The sequence below is a fragment of the Trachypithecus francoisi genome, unplaced genomic scaffold, assembly GCF_009764315.1.
Source record: "Trachypithecus francoisi isolate TF-2019V2 unplaced genomic scaffold, Tfra_2.0 Lachesis_group6, whole genome shotgun sequence".
Lineage (NCBI taxonomy): Eukaryota > Metazoa > Chordata > Mammalia > Primates > Cercopithecidae > Trachypithecus > Trachypithecus francoisi.
In genome coordinates, this window is record NW_022681471.1 from 26,917,625 (window position 1) to 26,942,396 (window position 24,772).

At 40.9% G+C, this 24,772-nt stretch overlaps 1 protein-coding gene across 1 annotated transcript in view; it reads left to right on the plus strand.

Moving 5' to 3' along the window:
• F8 (coagulation factor VIII) overlaps positions 1-24,772 on the plus strand; it is a 219,291-nt gene that overhangs the window by 134,062 nt on the left and 60,457 nt on the right. Inside the window, 2 exon segments of the mRNA XM_033201915.1 lie at positions 23,776-23,822; positions 23,825-23,928. Of these exon segments, the coding sequence (XP_033057806.1) occupies positions 23,776-23,822; positions 23,825-23,928 (151 nt within the window).

Sequence of the window (24,772 nt, forward strand, 5' to 3'; positions counted from 1 at the left end):
ACACAGCCAAACCATATCATTCCACCCTGTCTCCTCCCAAATTTCATGTCCTCACATTTCAAAACCAATCATGCCTTCCCAACAGTCCCCCAAAGTCATAACTCATTTCAGCATTAACTCAAAAGTCCACAGTCCAATGTCTTATCTGAGACAAGGCAAGTCCCTTCCACCTATGAGCATGTAAAGTCAAAAGCAAGTTAGTTACTTCCTAGACACAATGGGGTATAGGCATTGGGTAAATACAGCCATTCCAAATGGGAGAAATTGGCCAAAACAAAGGGCCTACAGGCCCCATGCAAGTCCGAAATTCTATGGGGCAGTCAAATCTTAAATCTCTAAAATGATCTCCTGGCCGGGCGCAGTGGCTCAAGCCTGTAATCCCAGCACTTTGGGAGGCCGAGACGGGCGGATCACGAGGTCAGGAGATCGAGACCATCCTGGCTAACACGGTGAAACCCCGTCTCTACTAAAAATACAAAAAACTAGCCAGGCGAGGTGGCGGGCGCCTGTAGTCCCAGCTACTCCGGAGGCTGAGGCAGGAGAATGGCGTAAAACCCGGGAGGCGGAGCTTGCAGTGAGCTGAGATCCGGCAACTGCACTCCAGCCAGGGCGAAAGAGCAAGACTCCGTCTCAAAAAATAAATAAATAAATAAAATAAAATAAAATAAAATGATCTCCTTTGACTCCATGTCTTGCATCTGGGTCATGCTGATGCAAGAGGTGGGTGCCCATGGTCTTGGGCAGCTCCACCCCTGTGGCTTTCCAGGGTACAGCCTCCCTCGTGTCTGCCTTCATGAGCTAGCATTGTCTGTAGCTTTTCCGGATGCTGGTGCAAGCTTTTGGTGGATCTACCGTTCTGGGGTCTGGAGGACGGTGGCCCTCTTCTTACAGCTCCACTAGGTGGTACCCCAGTAGGGACTCTGTGTGGGTGCTCTGAGCCCACATTTCCCTTCAGCACTGCCCTAGCAGAGGTTCTACATGAGGGCCAACCCCCACAGCAAACTTCTGCTTAGGCATCCAGGCGTTTTCATACATCTTCTGAAATCTAGGCAGAAGTTCCCAAACCCTAATTCTTGACTTCTGTGCACTCACAGGCTCAACATCATGTGGAAGCTGCTAAGGCTTGGGACTTGCAGCCTCTGAAGCCATGGCTGGAGCTCTACGTTGGCCCCTTTCAGCCATGGCTGTAGCAGCTGGGACACAGGGCACCAAGTCCCTAGGCTGCACACAGCACAGGGACCCTGGGCCCAGCCCATGAAACAACTTTTTCCTCTTAGGCCTCTGGGCCTGTGATGGGAGGGGCTGCTGTGAAGACCTCTGACATGCCCTGGAGACATTTTCCCCATTGCCTTGGGGATTAACATTCAGCTCCTCATTGCTTATGCAAATTTCTGCAGCCGGCTTGAATTTCTCCTCAGAAAATGGAATTTTCTTTTCTATAACATTGTCAGGCTGCAAATTTTCCAAACTTTTATGCTCTGCTTCCCTTATGAAAATGAATGCCCTTAATAGCACCCAAGTTGCCTCTTGAATGCTTTGCTGCTTAAAAATTTCTTCTACCAGATAACCTAAATCATCTCTTTCAAATTCGAAGTTCCACAAATCTCTAGGGCAGGGGCAAAATGCCACCAGTCTCTTTGCTAAAACATAACAAGAGTTACCTTTGCTCCAGTTCCCAAGAACTTCCTTATCTCTATCTGAGACCACCTCAGCCTGGATTTCATTGTCCATATTATTATCAGCATTTTGGTTAAAGTCATTCAACAAGTCTCTAGGGAGTTCCAAACTCTCCCACATTTTCCTGTCTTCTTCTGAGCCCTCCAAATTTTTCCAACCTCTGCCTGTTACCCAGTTCCAAAGTTGCTTCCACATTTTCAGGTATCTTTTCAGTAGCACCCCACTCTACTGGTACCAACTTACTGTTTTAGTCTGTCCTCACACTGCTGATAAAAATATGCCTGAGACTGGGAAATTTACAAAGGAAAGAGGTTTTATGGACTTAGTGTTCCACATAGCTGGAGAGGCCTCAAAATTATGGCAGACAGCAAGGAGGAGCAAGTCATGTCTTACATGGATGGCAGCAGGCAAAGAGAGAACACTTGTGCAGGAAAACTCCTCTTTTTTTTTTTTTTTTCTTTTTAGATGGAGTCTTGCTCTGTCACCCAGGCTGGAGTCAGTGGCGTGATCTCGGCTCACTGCAACCTCCACCTCCCGGTTCAAGTGATTCTCCTGCCTCAGCCTTCCAAGTAGCTGGTACTACAGGCATGTGCCACCACGCCCAGCTAATTTTTGTATTTTTAGTAGAGATGGGGTTTCACCATATTGGCCAGACTGGTCTCTAACTCCTGACCTTATGATCCACCCACCTCAGCCTCACAAAGTGCTGGGATTATAGGTGAGAACCACCGTGCCCAGCCAAAAACTCTTATTTTTAAAACCATCAGCTCTCATGAGATGTATTCACTATCACAAGAACAGCACAGGAAAGACCTGCCCCCATGATTCAATTACCTCCCACCAGGTCCCTCCCACAACACATGGGAATTCAAGATGAGATTTGGGTGGGGACACAGGCAAACCATGTCAGATCCTGTTGGCTATAATTTCAAAAAATAATCAGAGTTCATTATGGACTTAGTACTGAATAAGTTGAAAATGTACTGAAATGGAACGATGAAGATAATTGACCAGGGAAAGCAGGTTACAAGCCAAGAGAGGATACAGTGTCACTTCGGATGCCGTAAAAGTGATGTTTTTATTTTTTGAATGTTATTTGCCTATATTTTCAAATTATCTACACTGCATATGCACTGCTTCTGTAATAATAAAAGGGTATTAAAATAATAAAATCAAGTCTATAAATCACACACACACACACACACACACACACACACCCCAGCCTCTTCTCTACACCTCAGTGACTACCATCCAGATCTAAACTATCATCAACTCTCATCTGAATTATTGCAAGAAGCTGTTGCAGTAATTCAGATGAGAGTTGATACAAAGCCTTCCTGCTTCCAACCTTACCCTCATATAGTCTTTTCCCAACATTGCATCTAAAGTAGTTTTTCAAATTGCAATTCTGATCACTGTTCTCTGCTTCAAATCCTCCAGTGGATTTTCATCTCACTTAGTAAATTCCAAAGACTTCACCATGGCCTTCAAGACCCTATGAAATTTGACCCTCTGCAACCTCTCTGCCCTCATCTGTTACTATTGTCTCCTGTTAATCCTGCGCCAGCCACACTGACCTCCTTGTTCTTCTCAAATGGACCAGATATGCTCCTGTCTCTAGACCATTACAGTTTCTGTTCTCTATATTTAAAATTATGTACCCTGAGACTCTAATGCTAGTTCTCTTACTTCCTTCAAGACGCTGCTCAAATTTCATTTTATCAGTGAGGCTTTCCCTAAACACTGTGTGTAAATATTGCTCCCATCATTTTTTTTCAATGCACTTAACAGTGCCTGAAATACTATATATTTATTTCTTTATTGTCTATCTTCTCTGACTATAAGTTAAGCTCATTAAGAACACAAACTTTGGAGGTATTGTTCAATAGTGTGTCCCCAGAACTTTGAACAGTGCCTGGCACATGGTAGATGTTCAAATAAATGTATGTTGAATGAATTAGTAAATGATAAATGTAGGGAGATAAAAGCAGGTCTCCCATTTATGTCCAAACTCTAGGACTCTAGGAAAGACCAATTATATGGAACACAGCATCCATGGGCAAGAATGGAGGCAGAGATACCAGTTAAGATGCTATTGCAGTCATACAGATAAAAGAAGACAGTTATTTAGACCAGTGTGGTGGTGATAGAAATGGAAAGAAATGGAAGGATGTTGGGTATAATTTAAGATAAGCAGATAAGACTGGCTGTTAATTGGGAAGAATGAGGAGAGAGGATGTAAAGAACATTTTTAAGTTTTGTCCTGAGCAAGTAGGTGAATGATGGTGTCATTTACTGAGATATGGAAGGCTTGAGGTAGAACAGATTTATTTGAGGAAACACTGAAGGGTCTGCTTTTTGCATATTAGGTTTGAGATGCCAATTAGATATCTAAATTGAGATGTTTAGTAGGCAGCTTGATGTATGAGTCTGGATAGTTAAGGAAGAGGTCTGTGCTAAAGATATAAATTTAGGAGTCATAAGCACATAGATAGCATTCAAATAACACTTAATGGGGTAAGCAAGGAAATACAAATAGATGTAAACCACTCTAACTTTAAGCTTGGTCCCTGTATTAGTTCGTTTTCACACTGCTGATAAAGACATACCAAAGACTGGGCAATTTACCAGAGAAAGAGGTTTAATGGACTTACAGTTCCACATGGCTGGGAAGGCCTCACAATCATGGTGGAAGGCAAGGAGAAGCAAGTCACATCTTACACGGATGGCAGCAGGCAAGGAAAGAGCTTGTGCAAGGAAAGTCTCCCTTATAAAACCATCAGATCTCATGAGACTTATCCACTATCATGAGAACAGCACGGGAAAGATCTGCCCCTGTGATTCAACTACCTCCCAACAGGTCCCTCCCAAGACACGTGAGAATTGTGGGAGTTACAATTCAAGATGAGATTTGGGTGGGGACACAGCCAAACCATATCAGTCCCTAAAGAGAAATATCCTCAAGATAATGGTTAATCAGTTAACTTTCACTTCATTAATTTACAGTCCAGTTTTCTATCATCTGTGTTGTCTGTTAAACCTCTATTCTTTTTTTGTGTGTGGTTATTCCAGCCATTATGGTGACTTTCCAAAACAGCTCACTTTATTTTTTGGATTGTGCTAATTGTGGATCTCTGGATGTACCCGCCCCCCTGCACCCGCCCCACATCCTACACAGCACAGACCCAATATCTCCTCCACATAACAGCTTTTCAGATACTTCTATCTTAGGTAACTCTTCTGTCCCAGCAAATTAGCTCCTATTCCTTCAAATCTTGCTCACTGGACCTTTTTTATGTTTTGTTTTCTTGCCCTTCTGGCCTTTCCAAATTTTTCTGGCCCTCTCTAAAGGGGTGTCAGACCCTCAGATTGAATTGCAGGGCTGAAGTTCTGGACAATAGTTGTCTGATACAACTATTGTCTGGGCTGGTGGAATACTTCCTGAGCTTTTCAATCATTTTCTTTCATTCTGTGATTCTCAGAGGCAAGAATGGTCCATGTGTTTGGGAACTGGTGTCTGTTGGCAGTTTATAATACTGATCTGAATTTTCCCAAGTGGAGCATATGATCAGGAAAGTCGCTAAGGTCTGGGAATTTTTTTCGAACTTTTATTTTAAGTTCAGAGGTACAAGTGCAGGTTTCTTACATAGGTAAACTTACATCATGGGGTTTGTTGAACAGATTATTCATTACCCAGGAATTAAGCCTAGTGCCCATCAGTTATTTTTCCTGATCCTCTCCTTCCTTGTACCCTCCACCTTCCAACAGGCCCCAATATGTGTTGTTCCCCTCTATGTGTCCATGTGTTCGCATCATTTAGCTCCCACTTATAAGTGAGAACATGTGGAATTTGAAACCTTTATTCTTGATCATAATTTAAGCCAGTTTTTGATTGGCAGTGTTCCCAGGCATCTGGCAGAAGAAAATATAAAATTTAAAGAAGAAATCAACTTTCTAGAACTCAAATTATTTTCAAAAATGTTTCAAATACAATACCCAGAACAGAACGATATTAGGTACAAAAACAAATAAGAAAAAATAAGCAAGACACAACAGAAACAACAGAGAACCAAAATAAACTCACAGACCTAAGATCTTGGAATCATCAGATACCATTATTAAAACATGAAGAAAGAATTGGCGGGTTGGTAGGTAAGTAAAAAAGAAATACTGTGAAATGCAGCATGTAGAGTTTTTTTAAGTGGAAAAATACAAAAGATATAATGAGATACTATGGCTAATTGTATTTTCTAAAAATTGATATGGCAATAAAGCCTGTCCTACATGCTCTTGTACAGTGTGACCTTGCCACTCTGTCATTCAAGGAGTAGAGTATAATTCTCCTCCCCTTGATCTGGCCTGGCATTACAACTCCTTTGTGACCAATAGAATGGAACAAAAAATTGCAACCTGTGGATGTGGTGGAAGTGATGCTGTGTGATCCCTGAAGCTAGGCCAGAAAATACCATGCAGCCTATACCTGGTTCTCGGGATTTTCTCTCTGGAAAAATGTAGCCACCACATAAAAAGTCTGACCCTGGTGCCACAGTTCACATGTAGGCCCTTTGATCAAGAGTCCCAGCTGAGCCCAGCTTTCTAGCATTCTCTACTAAGACACCAGACATGTGAATGAAGCCATTTTAGACCCTCCATACCAGCCCAGATGCCAGCTGTATATTACTGAGTGACTTCATTTGACACCATGAGGAGCAAAACTATTACCTAGCCAACCCCTGTTGGAATTCCTGACTCACAAAAAATCAGTACTATAATAAAATGGTTGCTGTTTTAAGCAACTAACGTTTAGAGGTAGTTTTTGATACAGCAACAGATAACCAGAAGAGACACATGGAGGACAGAGTGAGGAGGACTAAACTGTGCTTAATTGAAATCTCAGGAGGAAAGGAAGAGGGATTAGAAAAGAAGCAATATTTGCAGAGGCAATGGCTTAATAATTTCCAGAATTTAAAAAATATATCGATACACAGGTTCAGGGAGCTCAACAAATCCCAACCAGGATAAATAAAAAATAAACACAAAGGCATATTCCATCAGAGTGAAACTGCAGAAACCCAAGAGAAAACTCTTCAAAGTAACCAAAGAAAAAAGACACACTCTCAATGAGATGCAGACAGGCAAGTTTTCAATAGTACTAATTAAAGATAGAAGCTGGGTGCAGTGGCACATGCTTGTATCCCCAGCTATTTGGAAGGCTGAAACAGGAGGATTGTTTGAGCCCAGGAATTCAAGACCAGCCTGGGCAACATAGTAAGGTCCCATCTCAAAAAAAAAAAAAGAAGAAGAAGAAGAAAAGAAAAAGAAAGAAAGAAAGATAGAAGAACGGCCGGGCGCGGTGGCTCAAGCCTGTAATCCCAGCACTTTGGGAGGCCGAGACGGGCGGATCACGAGGTCAGGAGATCGAGACCATCCTGGCTAACATGGTGAAACCCCCGTCTCTACTAAAAAATACAAAAAACTAGCTGGGCGACATGGCGGGCGCCTGTAGTCCCAGCTGCTTGGGAGGCTGAGGCAGGAGAATGGCGTAAACCCAGGAGGCGGAGCTTGCAGTGAGCTGAGACCCGGCCACTGCACTCCAGCCTGGGCGGCAGAGCGAGACTCCGTCTCAAAAAAAAAGAAAAAAAAGAAAAAAAAAGAAAGATAGAAGAACATGGTGGAATAGAAGGCTCCTGACATCTATTCACAGATCAGTTCCTTCTGAGGGAAAGTCAGAAATCAGTCAAGGGACTTCTACCCACTGGGCAACTGAGCAAACTTCTACATCAAATGGGTAGGAAAAGCTGAGGCATGAGCCCTGCCCCAGGCACTGCACCATACAATTGGGAAAAGAATCCCCAGCACCCAGATTCCCTCTGTGGAGAGGAGGGTTTGGACATTACATATAAGTCCCTAACTCTGAGGCTGCCCACGGTTTGGCTCTTAAATCACCAACTCTGAGAACAGAGGATATTAGGCATATACAGTTCTCTCTATAGTATAAGAAAAATGTGGCGGTTTTGTGTGAGTCTGTAAGCACTCCCAGGGGCCTCATCCCCAGGGAGCAGTACAGAGAAGGGGCATAGAAAAAAAATGTGGCTCCCTATTTCTCTCCAGAAAGAGTTTATGACACATTCTTCCAGTAGCTACTTTGTGACCTGGCTTCTAATTAACTTGCATCAAGGAGCTGAAGACAGACAAATAGTAGCCTGCTGGCAGCCTGAGGAGAAAATTGGTACTTCCCAAACCTTCTCCTTCAGCTCATCCCACTGATAACTCCAGATCTGTTAATCCCTCCTGAAAGAATTTGTCCATACATCCAGTGTCTGAACTTTTACTTTACAGCTTCCACCTGAGGGACTACATCCTAACTCTCCTAGCTTTGAGAGCAGAAGAGACTAGGCAAACATGACTTTCTCAATACCACAGGAAAAAAAAGCAGCAATTTTATACAGGCTCACCAGTACTTCCAAGGGCTTCATCCCCTAGGAGTAGTGTATAAAAATACAACTTCCTATTTTTCCCTGGAAGGGGTTTATGGCACATGTTGAGCACCCAAACATTTACAGCTATTACCTGAGGAATGCATCCTAAATCTGGCTCTGGGAGGGAAAGGGACTAGGCATATGCAAGTCTTCCTAGATCACAGAAAGAGATGGTTTTAAATGGGCATGCAAACACTTCCAGAGGCTATACCCGCTGAGAGCTGTGCAGAAAAGAGGCTGGAAAACAAAACTCCCATTTTCTTTCCAGAAGGGGTTTACTTCACACTATTCCGGTGACTACTTGACAACCTAGATTCTAATGAAATTGCATCAGGGAGCTAAAAGGGCAGAACAGTAGCCCTCAGGCAGCCTGAGCCGAAATTCAGCAATTCCTAAGCCTTTCCTCTGGCTCACCCCAGTGATAAATTAAAGTCCTCATTCTACCTGGAAGAAATTGGTCCATGCACAAGTGAAGGGGTGGCCTGCCCCTCCACACCTGTGGGTGTTTCTCGTTAGGTGGAACGAGAGACTTGAGAAAAGAAATAAGACACAGAGACAAAGTATAGAGAAAGAAAAGCGGGGCCCAGGGGACTGGCGCTCAGCTTACAGAGGACCCATGCCGGCACCGGTCTCTGAGTTCCCTTAGTATTTATTGATAATTATCTTTACCATCGAAAAGATAAGGGAGTGGCACGACAATAGGATCATTTTAGGGAGGAAATCAGCAGTAAGACATATAGATAAAGATCTCTGTGACATGAATAAGTTTAAAGGAAAATGCTGTGCCTTGAGATGCATATGCAAACATCTCCATAAACCTTTTAGCAGCATTGCTCCAGCAAGTCCCACCTTATTCCTAAAGGTGGTTTTCTCCTTGCTCAGTAAACAAAGCACACAATGGGTTTTACACGGAGGTGTTCCATTGCCCAGGGACGGGCAGGAGACAAATGCTTTTCTCTTACTTGAGATTAAGAGAATGGTGATGACCTTTAACCAGCAAGCAGCCTTTAGGCACTTGTTTAACAAAGTGCATCCTGCACAGCCCAAAATCCTTTAAACCTTAAGTCACCACAGCACAGGTCTCTTGCAAGGACAAGGTTGGGGGTAGGGTCACAGATTAACAGCATCTCAAATACAGAACCAAATGGAGTCTCTTATGTCTACTTCCTTCTATATAGATACAGTAACAGGCTGATCTCTCTTTCTTTTCCCCACACACAAGCACAACTTCTATAGCTTCCACCCAAAAGACTGTCTCCTATACAACCAAGCTCTGGGAGTCAATGAGGCTTTGTGCTCCCAAGTGGCCATAGACCACAGAAAAAAAAGAGGTGAACATACAACAGGCCAAATTCCAGCAGCCATCTCCCCAGGATCAGAAGGTACAGCCTGAATATACAGGCATTTGCCACAGATTTTCTCTCTGGCTTAGTACAGGGAGTTGGAGATAAACCCTGCACTCAGCTTCACCATGAGGATAGAAGGAACTGGAATACATATCCAATGCCCCAGCCTTTCCAGTCACATCTAGAGGGTCTGCCTTCTACTTTACTGGTCGGAGGGTACTGACAGGACGTGGCAAATTCTAATCTCCAGGGGACCACCAAAAACAGAGACAGCACTTTGGCCAAACACAAAGATTTGTGAGGCACCTTAAAGTCTCTAGCTGGACCAACTGGTGAGATCCTTCTCCTACATGAGGCATGTCTGACAAGACTGAGAGAGGCAGTTTTCTTATCTTACGTGCAGACACCAACACAGGGAGCCAAGGAAAATGAAGAAACAAATAAATACATTCAAAATGAAAACAAGATAAACCTACAAAAACCTACCCGAGTGAAGTAGGGATGTGTGATTTACCCAAAAGGAATTTGATATAATGGTCATAAAGATGTTCCCTAAAATCAGGAGAGAAATGCAAGAAAAAAATTTAGAATTTCATCAAAAAGATAAAAAGTATTTACAAGTACCAAACAGAAATCACAGAGTTAAAGAATACTATAACTAAACAGAAAAATTCAGTAGAGAGGTTCAAAGCAGACTAGATCAAGCAGAAGAAAGGATCAGTTAACTCAAAGACAGGTCACTGAAAATAATTTAATCCAAAGACCAAAAGAAACAAAGAACAAAAGAGCGAAGATAGCTTAAGAGACTTATGGGACACCATCAAATGGAACAGCGTATGTATTCTCAGTGTACCTGAAAAAGAAAACTATAGGCCAACATCACTGATGAATATAGATGCAAAAATCCTCAACAAACTACTAGCAAACTAAATTCAACAACACATTAAAATGAGTATTTGTCATGCTCAAGGGGGATTCATCCTAGGAATACAAAGATAGTTCAACATATGGAAATCAATAAATGTGATACACCACATTAACAGAAGGAAAGACAAAAACCATATCTTTATTTCAATAAATGTCAAGAAAGCATTGAATAAAATTCAACATCCCTTCATGACAAAAACTCTCAACAAACTTGATTTAAAGGAGCATATCTCAAAACAGTAAATTTTAATATGACAAGTGCACAGCTAACATTATACTGAATGGGAAAAAACTGAAAGCCTTTCCTCTAAGATCTGGAACAAGACAAGTATGCCCACTTTCATCAATTCTATTAAATGTAGTCCTAGAAGTCCAAGATGCAGGAATTAAGCAAAAGGCCTTCAAATGAGAAAAAAAGAAATCAACTTCCCCTTGTTTGCAGAAAATACAATGTTATATTTAGAAAAACCTAAACACTCCACCAAAAAACTGTTAGAACTGATCAACAAATTCAGTAAAGTTGCAAGATGCAAAACCAACATATAAAAATCAGTAGCATTTCTATATACCAAAAGCTAACAATCTGAGAGAGAAATCATAAAAGCATTTCATTTATAATAGCTACAATAAAAATAAATATCTAGGAATAAATTTAACCAAAGAGGTGAAAGATCTCTATCCTGACAACTGTAAAACATTGATGAAAGGAATTGAAGAAGACACACACAAAATGAAAAGGTATCTATCCTATGTTCATAGAATGGAAGAATTCATATTGTTAAAATATCAGTACTACCAGATTTAATGTATTACCTATCAAAATGCCAATAACATTTTTCACAGAAATAGCAAAAGCAATCTTAAAATTTGTACAGAACCACAAAGACCCAGATATGGTTTGGCTGTGTCCCCACCCAAATCTCATCTTGAATTGTAGTTCCCATAATCCCCACATGTCATGGGAGGGACCCAGTGGGATGTGATTGGGTCATGGGGGCAGTTTCATTGTCCATATCACTATCAGCATTTTGGTGAAAGCTATTCAATGAATAGCCTGATGATGCAGTGGAAAAGACAAACCCATTTTCTGGGGAGAAATTCAATCCAGCTACAAGAATTTGTATAAGTAACAAGGAGCCAAGTGTTATTCACCAAGATAATGGGGAAAATGTGTCCAGGGCATGTTAGAGATCTTCACAGCAGACCCTCCCGTCACAAGCCTGGAGGCCTAGGAGGGAAAAATGCTTCCGTGGGATGGGTCCAGGGCCCCCCTGCAGTGTTCAGCCTGGGACTTGGTGCCCTGTGTCCTAGCCACTTCAGTTAAAAGAGGCCAAAGTACAGCTTGGGCTATGGCTTCAGAGGGTGCAAGCCCCCAGCCTTGTTCTGTGGGTGCACAGAAGACAAAAATTGGTTGGGAACATCCGCCTAGATTTCAGAGGATGTATGGAAACGCCTGGATATCCAGCCGGAGCTGTGCTGCAGAGGCAGAGCCTCATGGAGAACCTCTCCTAGGGCAGCAAGGAAAAGAAATGTGGGGTGGGAGCCCCCAACAGTCACCACTGGGGCATTGCCTAGTGGAGCTGTGAGAAGAGGGCCATTGTCCTCCAGACCCCAGAATGGTAGATCCACTGACAGCTTGCACCATGCACCTGGAAAAGCCATAGGCACTCAATGCCAGCCCATGAAAGCAGCCAGGAGCAGGGCTATACCCTGCAAAGCTACAGGGGCAGAGCTGCCCAAGGCTGTGGGAGCCTACCTTTTGTATCAGGGTGACCTAAATGTGAGACATGGAGTCAAAGGAGAACATTTTGCAACTTTCAGGTTTAATGACTGCCCTATTGGATTTCAGACTTGCATGGGGCCTGTAGCCCCTTTGTTTTGGCCAATTCCTCCCATTTGGAATGACTGTATTTACCCAACACCTGTACCCCTATTGTATCTAGGAAGTAACTAACTTGCTTTTGATTTTACAGTCTCATAAGTGGAAGGGACTTACCCTGTCTCAAATGAGACTTTGGACTTGGACTTTTGGGTTAATGCTGGAATGAGCTAACACTTTGGGGAACTGTTGGAAAGGCATGATTCTGTTTTTATTTTTTTTATTTTTTTATTTTTTTATTTTTTATTATACTTTAAGTTCTAGGGTACATGTGCATAACGTTTATATCATGTATAACTCCCCAATGCAATCCCTCCCTCCTCCCCCCTCCCCCTGATAGGCCCCAGTGTGTGATGTTCCTATTTCTCCACATCCTCTCCAACACCTGTTGTTTCCTGACTTCTTAATGATTGCCATTCTAACTGGTGTGAGATGGTATCATTGTGGTTTTGATTTGCATTTCTCTGATGGCGAGTGATGATGAGCATTTTTTCATGTGTCTGTTGGCTGTATGAATGTCTTCTTTTGAGAAATGTCTGTTCATATCCTTTGCCCACTTTTTGATGGGGTTTTTTTTCTTGTAATTTGTTTGAGTTCTTTGTAGATTCTGGATATTAGCCCTTTGTCAGATGAGTAGATTGCAAAATTTTCTCCCATTCTGTAGGTTGCCTGTTCACTCTGATGGTAGTTTCTTTTGCTGTGCAGAAGCTCTTTAGTTTAATTAGATCCCATTTCTCAATGTTGCTTTTGCTGCCGTTGCTTTTGGTGTTTTAGACATGAAGTCCTTGCCCATGCCTGTTCCTGAATGGTACTACCTAGATTTTCTTCTAGGTTTTTATGGTATTAGGTCTAACATTTAAGTCTCTAATCCATCTTGAATTAATTTTCGTATAAGGGGTAAGGAAAGGATCCAGTTTCAGCTTTCTACTTCTGGCTAGCCAATTTTCCCCCACCATTTTTAAATAGGGAATCCTTTCCCCATTGCTTGTTTCTCTCAGGTTTGTCAAAGATCAGATGGCTGTAGATGTGTGGTATTAGTTCTGAGGACTCTGTTCTGTTCCATTGGTCTATTCTCTGTTGTGGTACCAGTACCATGCTGTTTGGTTACTGTAGCCTTGTAGTATAGTTTGAAGTCAGGTAGCGTGACGCCTCCAGCGTTGTCCTTTTGACCTAGGATTGTCTTGGCAATGGGGCTCTTTTTTGGTTCCATATGAACTTTAAAGCAGTTTTTTCCAATTCTGTGAAGAAGTCATGGTAGCTTGATGGGGATGGCATTGAATCTATAAATAACCTTGGGCAGTATGGCCATTTTCACGATATTGATTCTTCCTATCCAGAGCATGGATGCATGGTATGTTCTTCCATTTGTTTGTGTCCTCTTTGATTTCACTGAGGCAGTGGTTTGTAGTTCTCCTTGAAGAGGTCCTTTACATCCTTGTAAGCTGGATTCCTAGGTATTTATATTCTCTTTGAAGCAATTGTGAATGGAAGTTCATTCCTGATTGGCTCTCTGCTTGTCTGTTACTGGTGTATAAGAATTCTTGTGATTTTTGCACATTAATTTTGTATTCTGAGACTTTGCTGAAGTTGCTTATCAGCTTAAGGAGATCTTGGGCTGAGACGATGGGGTTTTCTAAGTATACAATCATGTCATCTGCAAACAGGGACCATTTGACTTCTTCTTTTCCTAACTGGATACCCTTGATTTCTTTCTCTTGCCTGATTGCCCTACCAGAACTTCCAACACTATGTTGAATAGGAGTGGTGAGAGAGGGCATCCCTGTCTTGTGCCAGTTTTCAAAGGGAATTTTTCCAGTTTTTGCCCATTCAGTATGATATTAGCTGTGGGTTTGTCGTAAATAGCTCTTATTATTTTGAGGTACATTCCATCAATACCGATTTATTGAGCGTTTTTAGCATGAAGGGCTGTTGAATTTTGTCAAAAGCCTTTTCTGCATCTATTGAGATAATCATGTGGTTCTTGTCTTTGGTTCTGTTTATATGCTGGATTACGTTTATTGATTTGCGAATGTTGAACCACCTTGCATCCAGGGATAAGCCCACTTGATCATGGTGGATAAGCTTTTTGATGTGCTGCTGAATCCGTTTGCCAGTATTTTATTGAGGATTTTTGCATCGATGTTCATCAGGGATATTGGTCTAAAATTCTCTTTTTTTGTTGTGTCTCTGCCAGGCTTTGGTATCAGGATGATGTTGGCCTCATAAAATGAGTTAGGGAGGATTCCCCTTTTTCTATTGATTGGAATAGTTTCAGAAGGAATGGTACCAGCTCCTCCTTGTACCTCTGGTAGAATTCAGCTGTGACCATCTGGTCCTGACTTTTTTTCGTGGGTAGGCTTTATTGTTGCCTCAATTTCAGAGCCTGCTATTGGTCTATTCAGGGATTCACTTCTTCCTGGTTCAGTCTTGGAAGTGTAAGTGGTCCAGGAAATTATCCATTTCTTCTAGATTTTCTAGTTGAGTTGCGTAGAGGCTTTATAGTATTCTCTGATGGTTTTTGTATTTCTGTGGGGTCGGTGGTGATATCCCCTTATCATTTTTATTGCGTCTATTTGATTCCTCTCTCTTTTCTTCTTTATTATCCTTGCTATCGGTGTGTCAATTTTGTTGATCTTTTCAAAAAACCAACTCCTGATTCATTGAATTTTTTGAGGGTTTTTTGTGTGTCCTATCTCCTTCCTTCTGCTTTCTGATCTTAGTTATTTCTTGCCTTCTGCTAGCTTTTGAATGTGTTGCTCTGGCCTCTCTATTCTTTTTTTTTTTTTTTTTTTTTATTATACTTTAAGTTCTAGGGTACATGTGCATGACGTTTATATCATGTATAACTCCCCCATGCAATCCCTCCCTCCTCCCCCCTCCCCATGATAGGCCCTGTGTGATGTTCCCCTTCCCGAGTCCAAGTGATCTCATTGTTCAGTTCCCACCTATGAGTGAGAACATGCGTGTTTTGTTTTCTCTTCTTGTGATAGTTTGCTAAGAATGATGGTTTCCAGCTGCATCCATGTCCCTACAAAGGATGCAAACTCATCCTTTTTATGGCTGCATAGTATTCCATGTGTATATGTGCCACATTTTCTTAATCCAGTCTGTCACAGATGGACATTGGGTTGATTCCAGTCTTTGCTATTGTGAATAGTGCCGCAATAAACATACGTGTGCATGTGTCTTTGTAGTAGAGTAATTTATAATCCTTTGGGTATATACCCAGTAGTGGGATGGCTGGGTCATATGGTACATCTAGTTCTAGATCCTTGAGGAACGCCATACTGTTTTCCATAATGGTTGAACTAGTTTACAATCCCACCAACAGTGTAAAAGTGTTCCTATTTCTCCACATCCTCTCCAACACCTGTTGTTTCCTGACTTCTTAATGATTGCCATTCTAACTGGTGTGAGATGGTATCTCATTGTAGTTTTGATTTGCATTTCTCTGATGGCGAGTGATGACGAGCATTTTTCATGTGTCTGTTGGCTGTATGGATGTCTTCTTTTGAGAAATGTCTGTTCATATCCTTTCCCCACTTTTTGATGGGGTTGTTTTGTTTTTTTCTTGTATATTTGTTTGAGTTCTTTGTAGATTCTGGATATTAGCCCTTTGTCAGATGAGTAGGTTGCAAAAATTTTTTCCCATCTGTAGGTTGCCTGTTCACTCTGATGGTAGTTTCTTTAGCTGTGCAAAAGCTCTTTAGTTTAATTAGATCCCATGTGTCCATTTTTTGCTTTTGCTGCCGTTGCTTTTGGTGTTTTAGACATGAAGTCCTTGCCCATGCCTATGTCCTGAATGGTACTACCTAGATTTTCTTCTAGGGTTTTTATGGTATTAGGTCTACATTTAAGTCTCTAATCCATCTTGAATTAATTTTCGTATAAGGGGTAAGGAAAGGATCCAGTTTCAGCTTTCTACTTATGGCTAGCCAATTTTCCCAGCACCATTATTAAATAGGGAATCCTTTCCCCATTTCTTGTTTCTCTCAGGTTTGTCAAAGATCAGATGGCTGTAGATGTGTGGTATTATTTCTGAGGACTCTGTTCTGTTCCATTGGTCTATATCTCTGTTGTGGTACCAGTACCATGCTGTTTTGTTACTGTAGCCTTGTAGTATAGTTTGAAGTCAGGTAGCGTGACGCCTCCAGCTTTGTCCTTTTGACTTAGGATTGTCTTGGCAATGCGGGCTCTTTTTTGGTTCCATATGAACTTTAAAGCAGTTTTTTCCAATTCTGTGAAGAAAGTCATTGGTAGCTTGATGGGGATGGCATTGAATCTATAAATCACCTTGGGCAGTATGGCCATTTTCACGATATTGATTCTTCCTATCCATGAGCATGGTATGTTCTTCCATTTGTTTGTGTCCTCTTTGATTTCACTGAGCAGTGGTTTGTAGTTCTCCTGAAGAGGTCCTTTACATCCCTTGTAAGCTGGATTCCTAGGTATTTTATTCTCTTTGAAGCAATTGTGAATGGAAGTTCATTCCTGATTTGCTCTCTGCTTGTCTGTTACTGGTGTATAAGATGCTTGTGATTTTTGCACATTAATTTGTATCCTGAGACTTTGCTGAAGTTGCTTATCAGCTTAAGGAGATTTTGGGCTGAGACGATGGGGTTTTCTAAATATACAATCATGTCATCTGCAAACAGGACAATTTGACTTCTTCTTTTCCTAACTGGATACCCTTGATTTCTTTCTCTTGCCTGATTGCCCTAGCCAGAACTTCCAACCTATGTTGAATAGGAGTGGTGAGAGAGGGCATCCCTGTCTTGTGCCAGTTTTCAAAGGGAATTTTTCCAGTTTTTGCCCATTCAGTTGATATTAGCTGTGGGTTTGTCATAAATAGCTCTTATTATTTTGAGGTACGTTCCATCAATACCAAATTTATTGAGCGTTTTTAGCATAAGGGCTGTTGAATTTTGTCAAAAGCCTTTTCTGCATCTATTGAGATAATTATGTGGTTCTTGTCTTTGGTTCTGTATATGCTGATTACGTTTATTGATTTGCGAATGTTGACCAGCCTTGCATCCCAGGGATGAAGCCCACTTGATCATGGTGGATAAGCTTTTTGATGTGCTGCTGAATCCGGTTTGCCAGTATTTTATTGAGGATTTTTGCATCGATGTTCATCAGGGATATTGGTCTAAAATTCTCTTTTTTTGTTGTGTCTCTGCCAGGCTTTGGTATCAGGATGATGTTGGCCTCATAAAATGAGTTAGGGAGGATTCCCTCTTTTTCTATTGATTGAAATAGTTTCAGAAGGAATGGTACCAGCTCCTCCTTGTACCTCTGGTAGAATTCAGCTGTGAATCCATCTGGTCCTGGACTTTTTTTCGTGGGTAGGCTATTAATTGTTGCCTCAATTTCAGAGCCTGCTATTGGTCTATTCAGGGATTCAACTTCTTCCTGGTTCAGTCTTGGAAGAGTGTAAGTGTCCAGGAAATTATCCATTTCTTCTAGATTTTCTAGTTGATTTGCGTAGAGGCATTTATAGTATTCTCTGATGGTGTTTGTATTTCTGTGGGGTCGGTGGTGATATCCCTTTATCATTTTTTATTGCGTCTATTTGATTCTTCTCTCTTTTCTTCTTATTAGTCTAGCTAGCGGTCGTCAATTTGTTGATCTTTTCAAAAAACCAACTCCTGGATTCATTGATTTTTTGGAGGGTTTTTTGTGTCTCTATCTCCTTCAGTTCTGCTCTGATCTTAGTTATTTCTTGCCTTCTGCTAGCTTTTGAATGTGTTTGCTCTTGCCTCTCTAGTTCTTTTAATTGTGATGTTAGAGTGTCAATTTTAGATCTCTCCTGCTTTCTCTTGTGGGCATTTAGTGCTATAAATTTCCCTCTACACACTGCTTTAATGTGTCCCAGAGATTCTGGTATGTTGTATCTTTGTTCTCATTGGTTTCAAAGAACATCTTTATTTCTGCTTTCATTCGTTATGTACCCAGTAGTCATTCAGGAGCAGGTTGTTCAGTTCCATTAGTTGAGCGGTTTTGATTGAGTTTCTTAGTCCTGAGTTCTGGTTGATTGCACTGTGGTCTGAGAGACAGTTTGTTATAATTCAGTTCTTGTACATTTGCTGAGGAGTGCTTTACTCCAATTATGTGGTCAATTTGGAATAAGTGCGATGTGGTGCTGAGAAGAATGTATATTCTGTTGATTGGGGTGGAGAGTTCTATAGATGTCTATTAGGTCCGCTTGGTGCAGAGATGAGTTCAATTCCTGGATATCCTTGTTAACTTTCTGTCTGGTTGATCTGTCTAATGTTGACAGTGGAGTGTTGAAGTCTCCATTATTATTGTATGGGAGTCTAAGTCTCTTTGTAGGTCTCTAAGGACTTGCTTTATGAATCTGGGTGCTCCTGTATTGGGTGCATATATTTAGGAGAGTTAGCTCTTCCTGTTGAATTGATCCTTTACCATTATGTAATGGCCTTCTTTGTCTCTTTTGATCTTTGATGGTTTAAAGTCTGTTTTATCAGAGACTAGGATTGCAACCCCTGCTTTTTTTTGTTCTCCATTTGCTTGGTAGATCTTCCTCCATCCCTTTATTTTGAGCCTATGTATGTCTCTGCATGTGAGATGGGTCTCCTGAATACAGCAGACTGATGGGTCTTGACTCTTTATCCAGTTTGCCAGTCTGTGTCTTTTAATTGGAGCATTTAGTCCATTGACATTTAAGGTTAATATTGTTATGTGTGAACTTGATCCTGTCATTATGATATTAACTGGTTATTTTGCTCGTTAGTTGATGCAGTTTCTTCCTAGCCTCGATGGTCTTTACATTTTGGCATGTTTTTGCAATGGCTGGTACCGGTTGTTCCTTTCCATGTTTAGGGCTTCCTTCAGGGTCTCTTGTAAGGCAGGCCTGGTGGTGACAAAATCTCTAAGCATTTGCTTATCTGTAAAGGATTTTATTTCTCCTTCACTGATGAAGCTTAGTTTGGCTGGATATGAATTCTGGTTTAAAATTCTTTTCTTTAGAACGTTGAATATTGGCCCCCACTCTCTTCTGGCTTGTAGAGTTTCTGCCGAGAGGTCTGCTGTTATTCTGATGGGCTTCCCTTTGTGGGTAACCCGACCTTTCTCTCTGGCTGCCCTTAAGATTTTTTCCTTCATTTCAACTTTGGTGAATCTGGCAATTATGTGTCTTGGAGTTGCTCTTCTGGAGGAGTATCTTTGTGGCGTTCTCTGTATTTCCTGAATTTGAATGTTGGCCTGCCCTACTAGGTTGGGGAAGTTCTCCTGGATGATATCCTGAAGAGTGTTTTCCAACTTGGTTCCATTTTCCCCCTCACTTTCAGGCACCCAATCAGACGTAGATTTGGTCTTTTTACATAATCCCATACTTCTTGCAGGCTTTGTTCATTTCTTTTCTTCTTTTTTCTTTTTGGTTTCTCTTCTCGCTTCATTTCATTCATTTGATCCTCAATCGCTGATACTCTTTCCTCCAGTTGATCGAGTCGGTTACCGAAGCTTGTGCATTTGTCACGTATTTCTCGTGTCATGGTTTTCATCTCTGTCATTTCGTTTATGATCTTCTCTGCATTAATTAGTCTAGCTGTCAATTCTTCCACTCTTTTTTCAAGATTTTTAGTTTCTTTGCGCTGGGTACGTAATTCCTCCTTTAGCTCTGAGAGGTTTGATGGACTGAAGCTTCTTCTCTCATCTCGTCAAAGTCGTTCTCTGACCAGCTTTGATCCGTGCTGGCGATGGCTGCGCTCCTTTGCAGGGGAGATGCGGTCTTATTTTTTGAATTTCCCTTTTTCTGCCCTGCTTCTTCCCCATCTTTGTGGTTTTATCTGTCTCTGGTCTTTGATGACGGTGACGTACTGATGGGGTTTTGGTATAGGTGTCCTTCGTTTGATAGTTTTTCCGTCTGACAGTCAGAAGGACTGTCTGTTGGTCTGTTGGAGATTGCTTGAGGTCCACTCCAGACCCTGTTTGCCTGGGTATCAGCAGCAGAGGTTGCCGAAGATAGAATATTGCTGAACAGCGAGTGTACCTGTCTGATTCTTCCTTTGGAAGTTTCCTCTCAGGGTGACTCACCCTGTGAGGTGTGGGTGTCAGACTGCCCCTAGTGGGGATGTCTCCCAGCTAGGCTACTCAGGGGTCAGGGACCCACCTGAGCAGGCAGTCTGTCCGTTCTCAGATCTCAACCTCTGCGTTGGGAGATCCACGGCTCTCCCCAAAGCTGTCAGACAGAGTCGTTCGCGTCTGCACCGCCCCCACTGCTTCCCCTATTGGACCTCAGCTGTGGGCTGTCCCCAGAGGTGGAGTCTACAGAGACAGGCAGGCTTCCTTGAGCTGCTGTGAGCTCCACCCAGTTCGAGCTTCCCAGCGGCTTTGTTTACCTACTTAAGCCTCAGCAATGGCGGCGCCCTCCCCAGCCGCTGCTGCCTTGCGGATAGATCGCCGCAGATGGCTGTGTTAGCAGTGAGGGAGGCTCCGTGGGCGTGGGACCCTCCCGGCGGTGTGGGATATTCTCCTGGTGTGCCTGTTTCCTTAAAGCGCAGTATTGGGGTGGGAGTTACCCGATTTTCCAGGTGTTGTGTGTCTCAGTTCCCCTGGCTAGGAAAACGATTTCCTTCCCCCTTGCGCTTCCAGGTGAGGCGATGCCTCGCCCTGCTTCAGCTCACGCTGGTCAGGCTGCAGCAGCTGACCAGCACCGATTGTCCGGCACTCCCTAGAGAGATGCCCCAGTACCTCAGTTGAAAACGCAGAAATCACCGGTCTTCTGTGTCGCTCGCGCTGGGAGTTGGAGACTGAGCTGTTCCTATTCGGCCATCTTGCTCCGCCCCCTATTTTCCTGATTCTGTTTTTAATGTGAGGACATGAGATTTTGGAGGGACCATGGGTGGAATGATATGGTTTGGCTCTGTGTCCCCACCCAAGTCTCATCTTGAATTGTAGTATATTGTTTGTAAAAATTCCTGCCTATCCAGAGGTTTTTTTTAAAAAACACCTATGCTTTCTCTGAAGCCCACATTGCCAAGATGTTCGTCATGGTAATATGGCTTGTGACAGCAAAAATGACTCACCAACAGAAGCAGCTGGGTTCACTGCTCAAGTGATTATCCTGAACCATCCAGGCCAAATCAGTGCTGGCTCTCCACCTGTATTGGATTGTCACACAGCTCACATTGCTTGCAGTTTCCTGAGCTGAAGGTGGTTGATTTCCTTCTGTTTAGAAGCTGGAAGATGACCCCCATTGTGATTTTTATTTCTATGGTTTCTTTCTAGTTTAGTCTTGAGGTCTCTCCCTTGAGAATGGTCATAAGCCAAGATAGTCACTTTCTAGGAGAGTCCTGACCAGGGAGAAGGTTAAGTTCGAGTGTGTCAGCTAGGTGAGACACAATGATGAAGTAAAAACAAAATAAACAGTGGAATAAAATACTAACAAGTACCTAGAAATAAGTCTAGCTAAAAATATGCAAGATGTCTATGGAAAAAAACTATGGAAATTTACTGAGAAACTTTAAAGAGTACCTAATAACTTTCAATATACACCACATACATGAATTGGAAAACATGATATTTGAAAGTGTCAGTTATTCCCAAACTGATTTATAGATTCAGTGCAATCTGAATGAAAATCCCAAGCCTTTCCTTTTGTAGAGCTCAACAAGCTGATTCTAAAATTAATATGACAATGTAAAGGTTACGAATAGCCAAGTCCTTCTTGAAGAGGAAGAATGAGAGTAATTGTTGTATAATATATTGAGACTCATTTTAAAGCTATAATAATTAAAACAATGTAGCAATTGGTATAGGGATAATCAAACAGGTAAATGAAATAGAATAGAAAATTCAAAACTAGTCTAACGCACAGACACTTAATTTATGAAAAAGGTGTCACAGAAGAAGAGTTTCAATAAAAGATGCTGGAAAATGTTGGTATCTATATAGACAAAACATTACATTGGATTCCTAACTCACACCATACACAAAAATCCATTCACATTGCATTACAAGTCTAAAAGTGAAATATAAAATTATAAACATTTTAGAAAGTAAAAGAATGTATTAATAACCACAGGGTAGGGAAAGAAAGAGAATTGACATCAAGATACAAAAAGCACTAGCCAATACGGATTTTTAAAATAAATTCCACAGATTAAAATTACAAACTTATGCTCATCAAAAGATAACATAAAAAGAATGAAAAGAGTAGCCACAGAATGGTAAATGTTTGCAATACATAACACAAAGGACACACAAAGGAAACTTATATAATAGATTTTAACAGGCTTCTCTGTGTCCTCCTTCTCCAGCAATCAAGGATATATAGGGTACTCTTTTGATTCAAAAAGAAAAAGCAGATTATTCAAGAGAAAACTTAGCAGAAAAAAAACTTGGATAGGTGCTCCACAAAAGAGGAAATCCAAATGACTGCTACTCATAAGAAAAGATGCTCAACCTGATAGAACATCAAAAAATGTAAAAACACAGTCAATACCAGGTATTTGTAATAATTTGGAGCAAATGGAACTCTCATACATTGCTAATGAAAATGGAAAATGGTGCAGCTGCTTTGGAAAACAGTGTGGCAATACCTACCAAAGTCGAACACATGCATACCTAGCAATTCCACCGCTATGTATGTGCCCAACAGAAATGCACATATATGTTCACCAAAAGATATGTACCAGAAGGTTCTAGCAGGCCCATTTGAAAGCGCCAAAGATTATAACGACTCAAATGTCCGTGATTAGGGTATATTCATATAATACTATACAACAATAGGAATGAACAAACTATAGCTACATACAATAATATAAATGAATCTCACAACCAGAATGCTAAGTGAAAGAAGAAACAAAAGAATATATGTAGTATGTTTTATTTACACACTTCAAAACAGGCAAAACTAAACTATATTTTTAAAGGATGTATGATTATCATAAAGATCAGAATGGTGGATACCTTCAGTGGGAAGGGAGAGAGTATGATTGAAAAGGGACATTCAGTGAGTCTTGTGGGTTATTGGCAATGTTACTGATCTGGGTGATGATTGCATTTTTGTACCAAAGGCATTTGTGTTTTATGCACTTTATTGTACATGTTTTAGTTCACAATTTTTTTTTAGTTCACAATTTTAATAGGATTGTTAAAAGTAAAAAGAAAAGGGGTCCAAGGGCTTGACCATGGGACTCTCTTATATTTGGAGTATGTTTATAAACTCTACATTCATTCAACATTCAACAAATATTTTTTGAGCAACTACTTTGTGCCAAGCACCATCACAGGTGCGGGAATACAACAGTGAACAAAATAGACAAAACCCCAGTTTTCATGGAACTTACATACTAATAAAGCTTGGCAAGAGTATATTTCAAGGAAGATAAAGTGGTTGACTATGCAAAATGCTTCTCAGACACCTAGGAAAATGAGGATGTGAGGCATTTCTACCCACTTGGTACATAAAATTATTGCTTTTCCTCTGCTTTCTTTTCTCCAGGGCTCAGAGTGGCAGTGTCCCTCAGTTCAAGAAAGTTGTTTTCCAGGAATTACTGATGGCTCCTTTACTCAGCCCTTATACCGTGGAGAATTAAATGAACATTTGGGACTCCTGGGGCCATATATAAGAGCAGAAGTTGAAGATAATATCATGGTGAGTTAAGGACAATGGAATTACAAGAAAATTAATTTTATATATTTATTTTCTTGCTGACTATAATGTATTCCCACTTTTGGAAATGTTTAAGTATACAAAAATAATTCCATAATTATCATGTTTGTGTATGTTCTTATATTTTTCCTGTGTATTTTTCTCCTTATATATTCAAATTATACCATACAGAATTCTGATTCTTGTTTTTTAACTAAATATCACATCATAAACATTTCTTATGTCATTAAAAACACTTCCTATGTATGTTTCTAAAATACTGCATAATAGTCTATTATATGAATTTTTGGAACCATAGTTTGTGTAACCATTTATTTGAACAACCTTTTAGACAGTTCTTTTTTCACTATATAAATAACGCTGTAATCACAACAGTTTTTCTAAGATTAAAATTCCAGAAGTGCAATGTATTTGAGCATCTGAAGAGTTTTTCTTATTAATTATTTGGTAATGTCCCTTGCACATTTGTCTTTCGTGGAGGAAGTGCTTTTCTTATTAATTACGTTGCCTTATATATTAGATAGTAAACCACTGAACATTTTAATGAAAAGTACTTTTTCAAGTTTTTGTTTTCTCTTAATTTTATAAATGATGGTTTTTGAAATAAAACAAGTTTTAATTTTTAGATAGTAACCCATCAATTTTTACTTTTTGACACTTTGATTGCTTTTACATTTATAAAAATTCCTGCCTATCCAGAGACTTTTTAAAACACAGCTATACTTTCTTTGGTTTTTCTCTTACAGTTTAATTTTTTACATTTAACTTTTTAATACTTCCTGTAGACTAAAAGTTATTTTGGTGCATTGTGTGAACCAAAGATCAA